The following is a 19,161-nucleotide window of genomic DNA, read 5'->3' as shown; positions in this document are numbered from 1 at the left end:
ACTCCTTTTGTCTGGGATGGTTTTACAGGGATGACATCTGTTTGACAAGGGAATTTTGGTGCTACAGTGGTGTCAAAACCAGTTCTCTGAGAGACATTCTAGAATCAGTTATGCTTTCTGGGGTATAATTTAAAGAAACATTATGCTAAAGCATTTTACTCTACAGTCATTTCTAACTTTAATTCTTAGGAAATCTAGACAGGAAGTCACCCCAGTATGTTTTATCTCCCATAAACACTGTGTACCACACTTGAGACATTTAAAGTACATCAATTTCAGGGAGCTGATGCACGGAAGCACAGCTATTATGCTTTATCCTTAATTCTCCGGATGTGGCATCCGCCTTTTCATGGAACTCTAATTAAATCTTTTCATTCTAATATTCCTATTACCAGAAACTCGGCCAACTGGTACCTAACTAGTACATAAAAAGATCTTGTGCGTGCGTGTGTTTTAAATAATGCAGATGAAATCTGGCAGTCACACTTGGAAAACAGCACAGCAGGAAGCCACCACTAAACTTTGAGGTGGGGGCCTACCATCTGCAAAAGCTCCGTTTTCAATGGGTCAGCTGGTACTGAGAGGGGAGGGGAGGCTTCCTTCCTAGGCTGCAGCTGCTTTGGCTTGCTGGTGCATCGACTTCTAGGAGTTTATGCTGCAGCTTGGCTTTTAGGGGACTGCATAAATTTCAACTGTACTATCTACCTACATACTTGAAGCAGAGCGCTTACTAACCTAGCACTTCTTACCTAGGATCTAGTAGTATTGACTTGAGTTAGTACTTGGAATTTCCTCAGGAACACAGATAGGATCCACTAACATCCATAGTATAAAAACAAGTGAGAATATATGTAGCTGTAATCCTGAAAATAACCCACATAACAATTACGGGGATTTTTAAGCTCCATATGCCAGTCAGTGTAGTCTGTATATATTATTATTGGGGAAAAAAAAAAAGGCACAGATACCTTCCTGCACACATTTCCCTTCAGCTGTATCACTGGAGAGTCTTGGCTCGTTAGAAGTTGCTATCGACAAGGTATCTGGAAGGCTGTGCTGCTCTCTCTCATGATTCCTCAGTTGACTCTGAAAAATTGAGAGCAATTAAATGTCACTTTCCATAAACACACATGCCCAGTAACTAGGAGACTATACAGAGAAGAATGAGCTAACTGCATTCACAGCCTAGTATCTAAAACCATTACCAACATTTGAAAATCAAATCTTCTAAAAGATTATGTGACGCATTTGACAGTTTACAGAAAAGAGTACACTAGGGCAATCACCAACTCATCAAAAGGCGGGGCCTTCTTTCTGCAGTCTGTGGGCAGAAGCCACCGTCTCGGCAGGTGCTTCGGCATGGCATGTGCCTGCTCACTGAGCCTCATGGCTGACCCAGAGAAGACAGAAGTAGAGTGTTCAGAATACCTCAACATTTTCATTCACAGAAATAAAACCAGTCAGTAACCGAAGGACTCCTGCTTACTTTTCCCTTTAACACCAACTAAATATGTAAGAGAGAGCTATTTGGAACCCCTCCTCCACCTCTGCCCCCCAGGAATCAAGAGTGAAGCGGCAAAGAAACTTCTGGAACCTGACTTTACAGCCCATTTGGATGAGGTACTTGTCCAGGGGCCTGAGCCTGGGTCAGAATTTCATGCGGACAACCCAAGTGGCAGTGAATCTCAGACCCAAAGGCTTTTTCATTTCTAATTACCTTCTTACTACCAGGTAGGCCCTAACTCTGGATAGTCTGGAAGAAAAAGTCTACATCTCAATTAGCCCGTTGGAGTACATCTTCCCCCCAGTCAACTGGCCCATTGAAGAAGAAAAGTTCTAAACCAATGATTGAATGAATCCAAGTTTCCTTTACAAAAGAACAGCATTTCAGGCTGCTGGTTCTAAGGTCAGCACATACGATGAAAATCACTTGTTGTCAAAATAACCCTTGACAGTCTCTTAAACCGCCCATAAAACATGGCACACCTGGGTCCTATTTCTACTGCACTGTCTTTCAATACATCCAATACGGTCCACTTGCAATGATACGAGTTCCTGTTTGTTGGTTTTACAGCAGCTAAAGTCAAAGAGCTGCATTTGGGGAGCAGGTTAGATGAAAAACCAATATACTTTTTGCCCAGATGCTGCAAGGTTAAATGTATGTATGATGTCACACCACTGTACATTCTTTGTAATTTAAAATCTGCACATTTTTAAAAAGCTGTTCACACTAAAACACTAAAGCAGATATTACAGCTGGTAAGGAGGCAGCAGGTGGTGGACAGAACACTGCACCAGATGCTCTGAAGACCTAGATCTGAATCCCAGATCTCACAGTAATCAGCTGGGAGCTCCTGGGCAAATGATCAAACTTTTCTGGGCCTTTGTTTCCTTATCTATAAAATCAGGTGGCAGGACTAGATCCGCAAAGTTCCCTCTTTGCTCTAAAATTCTAAGGCTCCCTGAAAGAATTCACGAAGCCATCCTTACCTTATAATGAAAAGACTCATCACACTGCTTGCACTGGTATATTCTTGCTTTACAGTGGTTGATCATGTGGCTCTCCAACTCTTTGCTGTTGTCGGCTATGTGCTCACAGATAGGACACTGATATGGCTGTCTCTGACGATGGACTCGTAAGTGCTGCTTGATGTAGCCCTTGTTACCACTTGTGTAGTGACACAGGCGGCACCGGTAGGGGCGCTCGGAGTTAGGGATGTATTCCACCACGCTGCTTCCTGACAAACTCGGATCACTGTTGGGCTGGCACTGGGCATTATCCTGCAGCTCTTTCAAAATGTCATCATCGGAGGCATTCTGGTCTGTCCTTTCCCTCAATTTCTCAATGACAGTCAGTAAGGACATGCTGATGCCTGTCTTAACGTGCCCAACTGACAATTCCTGCCTATCTTCTGGGAGCTCTACCAAAGTAGAGTTGCTCTGGTTAAAACTGGTTAATCCATCTGAGGAGTTTTTAAGTGGCGACCTCATCTTAGAATACACTGCCAAGGTACTATCTACCTGCCTTTGGCCAGTGTCTGGTTCTAAAAGGTTTATATCCCCATAGTGGCCACGGTTGGCTCGTGTTAGCTCTGCAGCTCTTATAGGCATTGTGACCAGGGCTTCTGCAGCCAATGAGTGCAGTCGGAGAGACTCAGAGTTTGTCCTTCTCCGGCCTGGTGGAGCATTCTCATCAGTTGCCAGGCCTTTACTTACTAACTCGCCATCTTTCTTCTCTGGAGTGCTCCAGCCTATGATCAACTCCCCAATATCAACAGTACACTTATCGGCATGATAAACATCGTCTGTTCCTCCACACGCTATCTGGGCTTCTGTAGGGCTCAGGTTTTTTCCCTCCTCAATGTCAGCATTCATGAAGAAACGTTTCTGTGAAAGAGCTTCTTCAGCACTTGGTAACCGCTCCACTATCACGTTAACGTGACCTTTTTTATTAGGGCTGCTATTGATGATTTTCTGCGCTGATGAAAGTAGGCTATCAGCACTCAGATTCTCCTCCACATCAGAAATCACCTCCAGCATTTCTTCCTCACTAGGATCAAGGGCAACTGATTGACTTAGCTGCACTACCCCTCCTGCGCTTTTTTCTAAAGGAGATAAAGCCGATAATGGCTCTGAGCTGCAAATCTGCACCTGAACCGAAGGCCCATTGTGGATACTCAGCTCATTGTCGCCAATAGAGATGACTACTGCATCGACCCCACTCGGTGCAGCAGCCACTGAAGACTCCAGCAAGCCTAGAGGCTCGTTTTCATTTTCAAATATTGGATACGAGCAATCAACCTCCCCAGCGTGCTTCCAAGCATGTGTTTTCAACATTCTCTGCTGGCCACAAGTGTAGCTACAAAACAAGCATCGATACATGCCATACTGCTCATACGCATACCATTTCCTCCTACCCATTTCTGCCACGGACGCAGTTGGTGGATTGCCCACGTTCACTGGGACGTCAGGAACGCTTTCGTTATTTCTTTCAATGACTCTCTGACACAAAGACTTGGAGGGGCTGATGCACTGCTGGGCTTTGGACTGGGCATGACCATTGGCATCATTTTCGTGGTCGTTGACCACATGAGCTTCAAGTTCCTCTTGGCTTTTGGATGTAATGTGGCACTCTGAGCACATCAGTATCACTTCATTCTGCTGACCATGCTGCTTGATATGATCTTTCAACACAGAGAAAGAAGATGATAGGAACTTACAAAGGCTACACTGATAAGACATCACCTTCCCATCATTCTGGGCAAAAGAGTCAGGAATAAAATTTGTTTGCGGGATTTCAAGTCTTCTAATATCAGTAGCAGGTGACTGGGTTACTTTAGCTGGAATCGCACAAAGTTCTTGGGCTTCAAGAGAGCGTGGGGCAGCACTTGAACGTGAGCGCTTTTTCCCAATTAAAAGACATTTTTGTGACTTCTCATGTTCCACTATCTTGCTTAATTTCTGGATCACATGGATTAATGGGTCTGTTTTAGCTCTTCTTTGTTCATCAATTTCCAATGACGGGCTGATGACAGTTTCCGCAGTCAGTATGGCTTCCTGTTCCCCAATATCTGGCACCAACACGGCAACACTGCTGCTTTCTTCCATATCTAAAAGGGGATAACGAACAACAGACAGAAATATCAGGTTATAGAATAATAATTGTTGTGAGCTGCTGTCGAGTCGATGCTGACTCATGGCGACCCCGCATGTGCAGACAGAGCTGCTACACAGGGTTTTCAAGGTGGTAACCTTTCAGAAGCAGATCATCAGGCCTGTCTTCCAAGGCAGGTCCGGGTGGGCTCAAACTGCCAACGTTTTTGGCTAGCAGTTGAGTGCTTAACTGTTTGTGCCACCCAGGGACTCCACAGAATATTAAAACAAACAAACAAAAAACCAAACCCAATGCCGTCGAGTAGATTCCGACTCATAAAGACCCTATAGGACAGAATACAATGCCCCATAGCGTTTCCAAAGAGTGGCTGGTGGATTGGAACTGTCAATCTTTTGGTTAGCAGCCATGCTCTTAACTGCTGCACTACCAGGGCTCCCACAGAATAATTACAGGTATGTAATTCAGGAAATCTAAGCCAATTTTATCATCTAAGCTCATCTAAGTATCTTCTAAGCTGGGAGCTTCATGTCAATGTATCTATCTCCAACATAGACCTAAATTGTTCACAACAGCTCTTTGCAATGTTATTTTCTATCAAGACTGATGATGGAAATCTTTCCATCCTTCACTTATTTCTCTGGAAACGACTAAAACTATCTGCAACTCTTTTTTTCCTTACTTTCTTGCCCCTCAGCATTCAGCCAGACCTAATCACTACTCCTGCCCTTTTGCATAATTCCAAAAAGATGACTCCTATTCCCCGACTGGAAAACCCTGGTGGCACACTGGTTAAGAGCTATGGCTGCTAACCAAAACACTGGCAGCTCTAATCCACCAGGCACTCCATGGAAACCCTGTGAGGCAGTTCTACTCTGTCCTATAGGATCCCTGAGCGTTGGAATTGACTCAAAGGCAACGAGTTTGGTTTTTTTTGTTTATTTCCTGATTAAAGGAACATAGCCATTCTAAAGGCCTGTGGAACAACCTCAAAGTACTATAAAATATCACTCTGCAAAGCCAATACACAGCTGATGCAATTCTTGGAAAACTACTTGTAATAGCAAATGTAACTGATAGTTTTATCACTAAAACCAAAAAATTTGTTTTTTTTTCCTTCTTCAAATTGTGGAAACAAGAGTCAGGTAATCTACTGTAATCACAGGAGCCCTGGTGGCACAGTGGTTCACATCCACCAGCCACTCCTAGGAAACCCTATAGGGCAGTTCTCCTCTGTTCTGTGGGGTTGCTGTGAGTTAGAACTGACTTGAGAGTAACGGTTTTGTTTTTTGGAATGTACTATAAAAAGCACAGTGAATTTTGAGAAGTACAATGCAAATGAAACTCAATAAAGGCAATGATCTAGTTCCTTCTTTGACTTCCTTTGATTTATCTTCCCAAAGATAAACCACAAACTATGCTGTGGTTTTTTTCTAGAGATCATATTAGTGGCCAGCTATTACTCCTATTCATATATCCGTACTTCACTTTTTCTGAAAGGGAAAGGGGATCAGAGAAGGGAAAAATGACATCCCAGCCGTGTTTCTGGTCTGGATATGAGCAGAGTCCTTAGAAGGGGTTATCTGTAGGTTCTAATCATGCACTATGGCCAAGGAAGTCACTAAACATAAAATACTCATAAATCTTGCAGCCGAAGTCTCAAATACTCTCTTACTTCCTGGCAGCACTTCCCCTTCAAACATTTCCTTGGGCGTAAGTGAGATTAATTTGTTGACTTGGATGACATTTTTAAGTTCAGGCTTTTTTCCAGCAACAAGTTTTGTTTTTCCACATTTTAGGTGCATTCTGGAATCATATCCACAACATTCAATAAATGCCAGCAAAATTTTAATGGCACTAGCTGTAGACCAAAGACCCACTCTCTTCTTAAACTTTAGTCACAGGCTCTAAATTCTTAGTTTAGGTAGTGAACCACAGCTCCTCTTCCCCAGACTGCTGAACCAACATCTAAGGGCCCTTTGGACTCTGCCAAGGTCTCAACTGGCCTGCCAAACCCTGCCGGTGCTCTAACCAGCTTCAGTGCCTGTTCGCCCATATCGAGTCTTGGCAGTAATTCTGGCCTTTCCCCTCTTATTTTCTACTCCCTCTCACATACCAGCTTTCTGTATCTAGGTCCTTATCAGGCAAAAATGCACACACTTTACTTTCTGCTTCTTTAGTACTACTTCTTCCCTCCTTCCTGGGTCTCTGGTTGGCACAAATGGTTTGCTGTCAGCTACTAACCAAAAAGTTGGTGGTTTGAACCTACCCAGCAGTGCCACGGAAGAAAGGCCTGGCAATCTGCTTCTGTAAAGATTGTTGTTAGGTGCTGTCCAGTCGATTTCTACTCATAGCAACCCCATGTGACAGGGAAGAATTGCCCCTTGGGGTTTTCTAGGTTGTACTCTTTACAGGAACAGACTGCCAGGTCTTCCTCCCACAGAGCCACTGGGTGGGTTCGAACTACGAGCCTTTCGGTTAGCAGCCAAGCACTTAACTGTTGTGCCAGCAGGGCTCCTTTCTGTAGATTACAGCCAAGAAAACCCTATGGAGCTCAGTTCTACTCTGCAGCACGACGTCGCCATGAGTCAGAATCAATTGGTAAGCAGCTGGGTTTTTTTCCCCCTTCCTTCCTAACTTTGCCCTATGGATTAGAGGGATCAATTTTTTCCCTCTAACAGCCTCTTTCTAGGATATGCCTCACAGCTGTTACAACGACAGCTATCCTAGCTCCCAAAGGATCCTCCCGCCACACTGACCTTCAGCCAAGTTCTCCCCTAAATAACCTGAAGGCGCTACCTCTCAAAAGCCTCATTCCTTTACACCTTTCTCAAGAAGAAAGAACAAAAGTCGTCTGGGATCTTTACACTCAGTCTTACCTCACTAAAGACAAGAGCAGTGGGGGAACAACTGTTTTCTTCAGAAAAGCCCTTTTGTAACTTCATAAGCCCACATTTTTAGAGCAAGGGCGGCTGTGACTTTTCATCTTTCAAGTGACTACTGATTTCTTCCCTTTGGGGTCATTCATGTAAGGCTTATATATATACACATTTTTTTCCAGTTCAACTGTTAAATGCAAATTAGTTTAAAAAATAAATTTTTACGAAAAAAGATCCATGAACATTTGACTTCTTTACGTGACATGACCCTCTACCGTAGACCTGAAGTCTCTTTCCCCGTGAAGTGTGATGTCCACATAGACTGACTGACAATCTGGAGGCTGACGGGGGAATGTCTGCTCAACACACACTGCACACCCACAGGGTAGAGGTGACTCATGTTACCCCTCTTCTACTTAATTAATAATATAACAGGAGGGTGACGGAACAATGGAAATTGCTCCCTGTGGATATTCCAGCAGAAACCTTAAAAAGAAAGTGAAATGCAGAGGAGGAGGGGTTCATCTTATCGCAAGAAGATGCCTCACACAAAAGACTGTGACACAACCTTCAGATTGTTAAAGCCGCGCCTGCTCAGGCACTAACAGCTAATGGAAACCCACAGCAGATGCTCCACTTTTCCCCCAGCCTTTGTGTAAGGATCTCGTTTTAGAGGATGCATACATTTGGGGATAAGTACAGAAATGGCAGCTATAAAACAGATACGACAGTATAAAATACATCAAGAGACACCTGAAAAACCAGTTTGGGACCATGTGCAAAATGAATGCACAAGTTAAATCTTATAAAAAAGGCCTCTTTTAAAAAAAAAGGTTAGATAACCAGCTCGTAATAAGGTATAAGGCTGATTCTTCAAATTTTCCTCAAAATCTCACTTAGGCCACCGATGCAAATATATAATAAGGGACTGCACGTCAAGTGAAGTAAAATTTATTTGAATAATAACAGAGATAAAAGGGGTAAAAATACGATCTCAGCGGCTCAATAACGACTACAACATGGATTATAGTCCTTCTACCATCCTGAGCCTTTAAGTTGAATGTAAACACAACTTAAAAAAAGTTACCACGTGGGAGGTAGAGGACATGGAGATAAAATAAGAATGGCAAGTTTCCTAACTGAAGTTGAGCAACCAGTACCTAGGAGTTCACTGCACTGTTCTTTCTACCTGTGTAAATGTTTACAAGGTTTCATAATAAAAAGTCACCAAGAAAACTGTTACATGCAAGGCACCATGATAAGTCCCAGAAAAAATGAAAAAAATATAACATTCAGGGTACCCAGCTTAAAACTAAGTTGGGTGGATAAGACAAACATATTTAGAAGTTAAAAAGAATGAAATAACAGCTTTTAAGCAATGCCATCGGTCACAAGGTAAAATAGTCACAAGACAAGGGTCAATTGCCAAATCCTAATACAGAACGAAGAGCTCCTTTTGGGCTAGGAGGTAAGTTGACTTCCTGAAGGGTTAAGATGGGCGCTGGATTCCAGAGGATGGGCATGCTCCTCTAGGCTCACTGTGTCCTCTCCTCCACTCGGCTCTCTGTCCCAGGAGGGATTACATCACCAGGCTCCATGGCCTCTGGTTTCTGGTTGAGGTCTGCCAATGGGGAGCCAAGGCAGGAGATGGGAGAGAGGCAGCAGAGTGAGATCATGATATTCATTCTCCTGGTTCTTTCCCTCTGGGTCACCCTGGCCTGGCTGAGTCTCTTGACAGAGGCCACTTTTCTCTAGGCAGGCTGCTCTAGAAGACTCTCTTTTTGGTTTGTCACTATGAGATGGAATCAACTCGACAGCAGGGGGTTGGTTTTTTTTGTTGTTTTGTTTTTGTTCTGGTACCTCTCCATTCTTCTGATATTGCTAGCTCTGGACAACTGCATTAGCCCCTGTGGTTCCCTTACACAACTTTTGCACCTTCGTTATTAGTATCTTTGTAAATATACCCTCCTCGAATAGTCCTACTTTGAGTGCTCCATTTGCTTCCTTGGAATACTGTTGATACAGTGGGTTAAGATGGACAAAGAGGGCAGCCGTAACAGAACTAGATTTTTAGAAAAGGGAATAAATACGCTGTCTCGGGGTTAGTGAAAATATCGATATGGCTGAATACGAAGGTTCATTAGGCAGAGAGAAGACTAGAAAAGAATCAGCAATACTGGAATTTTTTGTTTGGAATTCTTAAGACATAAACCAATGTTTAGCCCAAACAAATCAAATTGTTCAAAGCAAATAAGTAAACAAGAAAACAAATAAAAGTTGTATCCCAAACCAGAAGAGTCCAACAACCTTTTCCACTGGGTCTCTCAAATCTTTCCTCAACAACAGTATTCCACAGGCAAAAGCCTATAATTAACGCCTCTTCCAAGAAAAGTTAAGAGCCAAATCATTTCAGTTGCCTTTACTTCCTTATAATTTGTTCTTTTGGTTTATCTGTGTATCTAATTAGTTCCTTTCAGGTATAATTAGTTCCTTTCAGTTATAGCAGTGTGGTTACCATCAGTAAAACCAAGCTGAACAATTCATGTGGGCTGGGGTGGGACTGGAGAAAAGCCTGTAATTTTCTGTGTATATATACGGAAGAAAATTCAATATGATATAAAGAACTGTCTCTTTCATACTAAGAATTTGTTCTCTTCCAGCTAGAAAAAAATTGTGCTATAGAAGTCTGACCAATTCCCCACCCTCCCAGATTATCCTAATTTTAAAATAAAAAATATTTGTTGTTTCCCCAGCCAAAAGACGGGCAGGAGATAAAAAATCATGAGTTCCTCCCTTTGAGTGCCCTCAGCTGTGCGACCTTAGGCAAGTCACTATCTTTGGGTTTTAGGTTCCTGGATATAAAATGAGAGGGGTGAACTGCATGAACTTCCATATCCTGTCCATAAAAAATTACTCAGAAACAAATTCTATTACTGCTTATACCTTATTTATAGATTTACCTTTTTAACATCAGCTATAATTTATTGTAATTAAAGTCCTCCTAGCTCAACGGAATTATTAGTTGCCACAAAGAATTCAGTAAAAATATCATAAGTACATGAATTTCATAGTCAAAAATGTCTTAGCTGGCACCTAGCCTGAGAGAGTATTCTAATTTGGCAGCTGTGATTAAGACATAAGGTCTAACTAAAGTTAACCAATATTCAGATTTAACTAACATTTATTACATTTATTAAGCACCTATAATGTGCCAAGCACAGTGTTGGAGTCTATGAAAAGAGTAAGAGGGAGTCCACGCCCTCGAGGGGCTCACGGTCCAGGGAGTAGTGCTTGTGTAGATTTTGTGTGATACTCATGTAATTCTGGGTAACATTAACTTCTTTTTGCAGATTGGGAACCTGAGGCTCAGAGATGTAAAGTAGTAGTTGGTGCAAGTATAATCAGCCTATGTGGTTTTAAATCCATGCTTCCTACAATATATCAGATTTCCTCTTTTTTCTCAGTGAGAGCAAAATGTTTGAAGTCTCGATATTGAAAAAAGCCCCTTGCAGCTAGGATGTGTCAAAAATGTTAATGTGTTTGGGTCTCACAACTCTTTGGGACAGGGTGTGTCACACAGTTTTACAAATAAGGAAATACTCAGTGCAGTGAAGTGACTTACCCAAGTTTACATGGCTGTTAAGTGGCAGAGCCAGTGTCTTTCAAATCAATTCCTGCAATTAATACAGTCCCTTGGATCAATCTTCAAAATCCAGCTGTGGCCAAGAATAAAAGTATACAGTATCAAACACTTCTTTCTTGGTGAAACAAAGTAATGGTTTTTTGGGTAATGAACATTTCTCCAATATTCCATGTCAAAAGGAAATTCAGAGGAACGTTCATGCAACCCAATTACGTATACAAATTCACATAATTTATCTAACAAGCAGACCTGAAGATTTTGCAGAAATGAGAAAAAACTGCTCTGGAAACTTTCCCCAATAACTGTATATCTTATGTTTTAGCTCTGAATTTATCTGACTCAAAATACTACTTACTAGTTTTATTGACATCCCTTTCTAACAAATAAGAAACAATAAACTGCATATTGCTATTTTAATCTTTCCGCAAACTTAAAATAATTTTACTAACACAGTGGGGAGAATGGCAGTATGAAAAGATATGACAGGGTGGTTTGACCTATATACTTTGCAACGCAGTTTCCGGCCCTGGTCCTACATTTCGTTGTTACTATTTCTTACACTAGTTAGAACGAATCTAAAAGATCAAAGAATGCTTACTTGTCTCACCTGGGATGCAACTTCTCACTGATTACGGTTAAGTAAGCATAAATAGTTCACTGCCAGGGCAGAAAACCGCGTCTTTAACAGAGTTGAGGTAAAAGAATGGTGGGCTCTGACTTTCTCTTTCAATCAATAATGCAACCCATACACTGAGTCAGAGCATAGAAGTGAAGAAAGTACAAACTCAAGGAGGTGATAAATCCAATCAATGGCTGATAAGAAGCGATGCAGACTGACAGCCAACTACAGCCCACTGCAGGAAGAGAAAAGATCGCCTACAGGCTGGGATTGTGGCCTCCACCTAATTAACCACCCAGGCCTTCCACACCAACCATTCACTCCCGATACCCCCAGGTCTTAGAAGGTGGGAGCTTTTCCCAACGATCTCAGAAGAGGATGGAGGAGATGCAGAACTCCAGGACTACTTTTCTCTACTAGCTGCTTCTACACTGAGCAGTGGCTAAAAGCCTGGGGCGATGGGGGCTGAGAAAAGTCATCACGAAACGCTGCAAGTACACTGTGGTAACTCCACCTCCGCCGGCCTGCCTGCCGACGGACCAGGCTGATGACAGTTCGCGGGAGCGCCAGGTTCCCCCCACCCCCAGCGGCAGGGCGGACCCGGGGTCTCGGCGAGGGGCTCCAGAGGCCTCGCTGTGGTCGGCACAGAGCACTGAACAGGAGCGCGGAACTCGGGGCCGGTGCCGAGCACCGGCCGCTGTCGGCCGGCGGAGGAGAAAGCGGGCGGCGGTAGAGGCCTGAGGGGAGAACGCACATGGCCCGCGGCGCCGTTACCAGCGGGCGGAGGGGCGGCCCCGGGGCGTGGTACCTGCGGTCGGGCGGCGGCTGGTGCTTCCGCGAGCCTCCTTTGGCCGGCCAGGAGCCCGGCCGTGCCCCTGCCCTCGTCCCAGCCCACCTCTCTCCCGGCTCTTTTCCCTCGTTTCCCCCGCTTTCCCCCTCCTCATCCGGAGCTCCAAAATGGCGGCGGTGGGGACGGATCACGTGAGCCGCGGGCCGGTCAGGTGGCCCCAGTGGCGGGCGGCGGGGGCGGGGCCATCCCAGGCCCCGCCCAGTGGTGTCCCGGGCCGCTGGGGTAGGGCGGTCGCCACGCGGGACCCCGGCCCTCGCTTTGATTCCCAGCCTCCCGGCGGGCGCCGAGGACCCTTGCGTCGTCCTCTCAGTGGTGAGCTAGGTCTCGAAGTCAGTGTGCATCCACATCGCCCACATCTATGCGGGCTACATTTCACACCCTCACACCTCCAGTGGCTTTCGGTTACGGGCACTGACATCCTTTACAGCTTCTGAATTTGTTACCACAGGAGGCTACCTCTTTTAGTTGGGCTGTACCCTTTGTGGTTATTGGCTAAAATGCAGAGCAGCTAGCTATGGATGACTTTGCAGTTATGCCTGATGAGGTATGGAGCTGGCCCAGGAATATCTATTTGCTTGAGAGACTCAGGATTTTCAGGAAAACTATTATTCTAGGCAGGGGAGGATTATCGAATACGCAAGGTAAGCACGGTGCTTCCCTTGATTATCACGTAATTTGTAGTGAACAATTTCGCATTTTTTCACCACATTAAAGATTCTGCTTCTCCCAGCCCCACTGCACCCTCTTACAGAATCAAAGCCTATTTTCAAATTTGCAGTCCCTGATAGGGACGGATTACCCAGTAAGGTAAGCACGGGTTTACTGGTACTTACTGATTTGTAATGACTACAGATTAGTAAACGCAAGTAAGCCCGTGCTTACCTGTCTTACTGGGTAATCCACCCCTGATTCTAAGGGTTGTAGGGTCAGAGTTAGTAGCCTGAACCAGTAATACAACCTCAGTTCTCTGAGGGCAACATCGTGTTTGTTGTTTGCATCTGTCTGATGAAATACACACCAGGGTATGAGCAGCCGTGTTTGGATTTCCTGCTAACAACGAAATACAAAGTGAGGGAGGCACTGCACCCAACTTCACCAAGAATGCAGGACAATGTTGTCATATTAGGAACTATAAGCAGCGTGCTTGAATCTGGACTCAGCAAGTGGGCCAGGAACAGGAGAAAGGGAATAAAAGTGAAAATTCTGCTCACAATGGACTGGACTTGTGACATATGTCATGAAGACTTCCAGATATATTTAGAGCCTGGGCTGTCGCTTATGAAGTGAGAGGAAGATCCAGCAAAATTAAGAGTCATTGTTTGGACACATCTTTTACTCCCCTTACTGTATCTCAGGATACAAATTCACCTGAATGTGTTATTATTGTTGCTGTTAAGTGCCATCCAATCACTTCCAGCTCATAGCAACCCCATGCACAATGAAATGAAACACTGCCCAGCCTTGCACCATCCTCGATCTTCAATATGTTTGAGCCCATTGTTACAGCCACTGTGTCAGTCCACCTCGTTGAGGGTCTTCCTCTTTTTTGCCGACTCTCTACCAAGCATAATGTCCTTCTCCAGGGACTGGTCCATCGCGGTAACATGTGCAAAGTATGTGAGATGAAGTATTGCTGTCTTCCTTTCTAATGAACGTTCTGGTTGTGCTCCTTCCAAAACCAATTTGTTCATTCTTCTGGCAGTCCATGGTATACCCAATATTCGTCGCAAACACAATAATTCAAGGGGATCAATTCTTCTTCAGTCTTCCTTATTCATTGTCCAGCTTTCACATGCATATGAGGAGATTGAAAATATCATGGTTTGGGTCAGGTGCACCTTAGTCCTTACAGTGGTATCTTTGCTTTTAAACACCTTAAAGACATCTTTTGCAACAGATTTTCCCAATGCAATGCATCATTTGATTTCTTGACTGTTGCTTTCATGGGTGTTGATTGTGGATCCATTTATAATGAAATCTTTGACAACTTCAATCCTTTCTCCATTTATTACGATGTCACTTATTGGTCTGGTTGTGAGGATTTTTTTTGTTTGTTTATGTTGAGGTATAATTCATACTAAATGTTGTAGTCTTTGATCTTCATCAGTAAGCGCTTCAAGACCTCTTCACTTTCAGCAAGCAAGGTTGTTATCATCTCCATATTGCAGGTTGTTACTATGCCTTCCTCCAATTCTGATGCTCTGTTCTTCTCCATATAGTCCAGCTTCTTGGATTATTTGCTCAGCATACAGATTGAATAAGTATGGTGAAAGGATACAACCCTGACACACACCTTTCCTAAATTTAAATCACACAGTACCCCCCTGTTTTCTTCAAACAACTGCCTCTTGGTCTATATACAGGCTCCTCATAAGCACAATTAAAAAAATTTTTTTAATTGTGCAATTAAGTGTTCTTAAATTCCCATTCTTTGAAATCTTAGCCATAACTTTTTATGATCCAAACAGTCTAATGCCTTTGCATAGTCAATAAAGCACAGGTAAACATCTTTCTGGTATCCTCTGCTTTCACCCAGGACACATCTGACATCAGCAGTGATATCTCCCGTTCCATGTCCTCTTCTGAATCTGGCTTGAATTTCTGGCAGTTCCGTGTAGAGATATATATATATATATATATATATATGTATGTATGTATGCAACTGAATGTGAAAATTATCAAACAATATCATGAATATCACACACAAGTAAAATTTTGCTGAAGATCATTCAAAAGTGGCTGCAGCAATATATTGAGAGGGAATTGCCAGGAATTCAGGCCGGATTCAGAAGAGGATGTGGTACCAGAGATATTATTGCTGATGCCAGATGGATCTTGGCTGAATGCAGAGAATACCAGAAAGATGTTTACCTGTGTTTTATTGACTATGCAAAGGCATTCGACTGTGTGAACGATAACAAATTATGGATAACATTGTGATGAATGGGTATTCCAGAACACTTAATTGTCCTCATGAGGAGCCTGTACATAGATCAAGAGGCAGGTGTTCAGACATAACAAGGGGATACTACATGGGTTAAAGTCAGGAAAGGTGTGCATCAGGGCTGTATCCTTTCACCATACCTACTCAATCTGTATGCTAACCAAATAAACCGAGAAGCTGGACTATATGAAGAAGAACGGGGCATCAGGATTGGCGGAAGACTCATTAACAACCTTCATATGCAGATGACACAACCTTGCTTCTGAAAGTGAAGAGGACTTGAAGCACCTGCTGATATAGATCAAAGACCGAATCCTTCAGTGTGGATTGCACCTTGATATAAAGAAAACAAAAATCCTCACAAATGGACCAATAAGCAACATCATGACAAATGGGGAAAAGATTGAAGTTGTCAAGGATTTCATTTTACTTGGACCCACAATCAACAGCCACGGAAGCAGCAGTCAAGAAATCAAAAGACACGTTGCATTGGACAAACCTACTACAAAAGACCTCTTAAGATATCACCTTGAAGACTAAGGTGCACCTGACCCAAGCCATGGTATTTTCAATTGCATCATATGTATGTGAAAGCTGGACAATGAATAAGGAAAACAGAGGAATTGATACCTTTGAATTGTGGTGTTGGCGAAGAGTGTTGAATATACCATGGACTGCCAAAAGAACAAACAAATTTGTGTTGGAAGAGGTACAACCAGAATGCTCCTTAGAAGCAAGGATGGCAAGACTGCCTCTTACATACTTTGGACATGTTGCCAGGGGAGATCAGTCCCTGGAGAAGGACATTATGCTTGGTAGAGTACAAGGTCAGTGAAAAAGAGGAAGACCCTCAACAAGATGGATTGACACAATGGCTGCAACAATGAGCTCAAGCGTAAGAATGATTGTGGGCATGGCCCAGGACCGGGCAGTGTTTCATTCTGTTGTACGTAGGGTCGCTATGAGTCGGAATCGACTCGGTGGCACCTAACAACGACATACTGCTGCAAGGCTTCTTGAATTATCTCCAACAAAATTTTACTTGCATATCACATTAAGGGTATTGTTCGATAATTTTCACATTCTGTTGTATTACCTTTGTTTTTGTTTTTTTTAAATTGTACTTCAGGAGAAGGTTTCAGAACTAGCTTCTTATTAAACAGTTAGCACAAATTGTTTTATGACATTGATTAACAACCCCATGACATATTAACACTCTCTCTTCTCGACCTTAGGTTCTCTATTACCAGCTTTCCTGACCCCTTCTGCCTTCTAGTCCTTGCCCCTGGGCTGGTGTGCCCCTTTAGTCTCATTTTGTTTTATGGACCTGTCTAATCTTTGGCTAACGTGTGAACCTCAGGAGTGACTTCGTTACTGAGCTAAAAGAGTGTCCTGGGGCCATACTCTTGGGATTTCTCCAGTCTCTGTCAGACCAGTAATTCTGGTCTTTTTTTGGTAAGTTAGAATTTTGTTCTACATTTTTCTCCAGCTCTGTCCAGGACCCTCTATTGCGATCCCTGTCCCTGTACTGGACTCAGTCTGGTGGAGGCTGTGGTAATTGTGGCCAATCAGTCCTTTGGACTAATTTTTCCCTTGTGTCTTTAGTTTTCTTCATTCTCTTTTGCTCCTGAAGGGGTGAGAACAGTGAAGTATCATAGATGGCTGCTCATAGGCTTTTAAGATCCCAGACACTATTTCCCAAGTAGAATGTAGAACATTTTTCTCTATAAACTATGTTATGCCAATTGACCTAGATGTTCCCTGAGACCATGGTCCCCACAGCACGCAGAAGAATAATTTGGTCCCTCAGGGAGTTTGGGTGTGTCTATGGACCTTCCATTACCTTACCTTGTACAAGTTGTGCTGGATTCCCCAGTGTTGTATACTGTCTTACCTTTCACCAAAGCTACCACTTATTTACTGTCTATTTAGTGTTTTTCCATCCCCACCCCTCCCCTCCCTTGTAACCATCAAAGATTGTTTCTTTTTGTGTGTAAACATTTTCATGAGTTTTTATGGTAGTGGCCTCATGCAATATTTGCCCTTTTGTGATTGACTTATTTCACTCAGCATAATGCCCTCCAGATTCATCCATGTTGTGAGATACTTTGCAGATTCAACATTATTTTTTATCGTTGCATAGTACTCCATTGTGTGTATGTACCATAGTTTGTTTATCCACTCATCTGTTGATAGGCATTCAAGTTTTTTCTGACTTTTTGCTATTGTGAAAAATGCTGCAATGAATGTGAGTGTATATGTCTATTCATGTGACAGCTCTTATATTTCTAGGATACATGCTTAGGAGTGGGATTGCTGAATCATACGGTATTTCTAGTTTTCTAAGGAAGCACCATATTGTTTTCCAAAATGGTTGTACCATTTTGCATTCCCGCTGGCAGTGTATAAGTGTTTCAGTCTCCCCACGGCCTCGCAAACATTTGTCATTTTCTGTTTTTTTGATACATGCCAGTAATGCCAGGTTGAGATGGTATCACATTGTGGTTTTGATTTGCGTTTCTCTAATGGCTAGTGATCGTGTGATCACAAGCCTCAAATGTCTGTTAGCTGCTTGGATGTCTTCTTTGGTGAAGTGTCTGTTCATTTCCTTTGTCCATTTTTTAATTGGATTATTTGTCTTTTTGTTGTAGAGGTGTTGGATTTTCCTGTAGATTTTGAGATTAGGCCTTCGTTGAATTTGTAATAGCCCAAATTTTTTTCCTGGTCCCTAGGTTCTCTTTTACTCTTTTGGTAAAGTCTTTTGATGAGTATAAGGGTTTAATTTTTAGAAGATGCCATTTATCTAGCATATCTTCTGGAATTTGTGTATTGTTACTTATGGTTTGTATCCTGTTAATGCCGTGTATTAGGGCCTCTGGTGTTGAGCCTATTTTTTCTTCTATGATCTTTATAGTTTTTGTTTTATATTTAGGTCTTTGATCCATTTTGAATCAGTTTTTGTATATGATGTGAGGTATGGGTTGTGTTTCATTGTTTTACAGATGGACATCCAGTTTTGCCAGCATCATTTGTTAAAAAGACTCTTTTCCCCATTTGTTGGCCTTTGGGCCCTTGTCAAAGATCAGGTGACTGTAGGTGGACGAGTTTATATTTGGGTTCTCAATTCTCTTCCATTGGTCAATGTATCTGTCATTGTACCAGTACCAGGCTGTTTTGACTATCATAACTGTATAGTAGGTTCTGAGGTCAGATAGTGGGAGTGCTCCTACTTTATTCTTCTTCTTCAATAGTGCTTTACTTACCCGGGCCTCTTCCCTTTCCATATAAAGTTAATGATTAGTTTTTCCATCTCTTTAAATAATGTTGTTGGTATTTGAATTGGGATTGCATTCTATTTGTAGATTACTTTGGGCAGAATTGTCATTTCACAATTTTGAGTCTACCTATCCATGAGCATGGTATGTTTTTCCGTTTATGTAGATCTCTTTTGGTTTTTTGCAGTAGTGTTTTGTAATTTTTTTTTTGTATAGGTCTTTTACATCCCTGGTTAGATTTGTTCCTAAGTATTTTATTATTTTTTTTAGGGGCTATTATAAATGGTATTGTTTTCCTGATTTCCTTTTCATCATTCTCTTTGTTGGTGTAGAGGAATC

General features: G+C 42.7%; 1 protein-coding gene across 4 annotated transcripts in view; it reads right to left on the bottom strand.

Annotated features, from left to right (window-relative positions):
- ZNF507 (zinc finger protein 507) overlaps positions 1 to 12,714 on the bottom strand; it is a 37,753-nt gene extending 25,039 nt beyond the window's left edge. For 3 of the 4 annotated variants that reach the window (XM_049865061.1, XM_049865064.1, XM_049865063.1), the window contains exons 1-3: positions 12,562 to 12,714; positions 2,491 to 4,610; positions 969 to 1,086 (exon numbers count right to left, since the gene is read on the bottom strand). In XM_049865061.1, coding sequence (XP_049721018.1) covers positions 969 to 1,086; positions 2,491 to 4,610; positions 12,562 to 12,697 — 2,374 coding nt within the window. In that variant the 5' untranslated portion in view covers positions 12,698 to 12,714. Of the gene's footprint in view, positions 1 to 968; positions 1,087 to 2,490; positions 4,611 to 11,113; positions 11,208 to 12,561 lie in introns of all 4 variants that reach the window. The other variant, XM_049865062.1, reaches the window with a different exon arrangement.
- Positions 12,715 to 19,161: the final 6,447 nt, after the last annotated feature.

The sequence above is a fragment of the Elephas maximus genome, chromosome 21 (assembly GCF_024166365.1).
Source record: "Elephas maximus indicus isolate mEleMax1 chromosome 21, mEleMax1 primary haplotype, whole genome shotgun sequence".
NCBI lineage: Eukaryota > Metazoa > Chordata > Mammalia > Proboscidea > Elephantidae > Elephas > Elephas maximus.
Note: the sequence above shows the minus strand (reverse complement) of the source record. Positions and strands in the feature narration are given on the sequence as shown.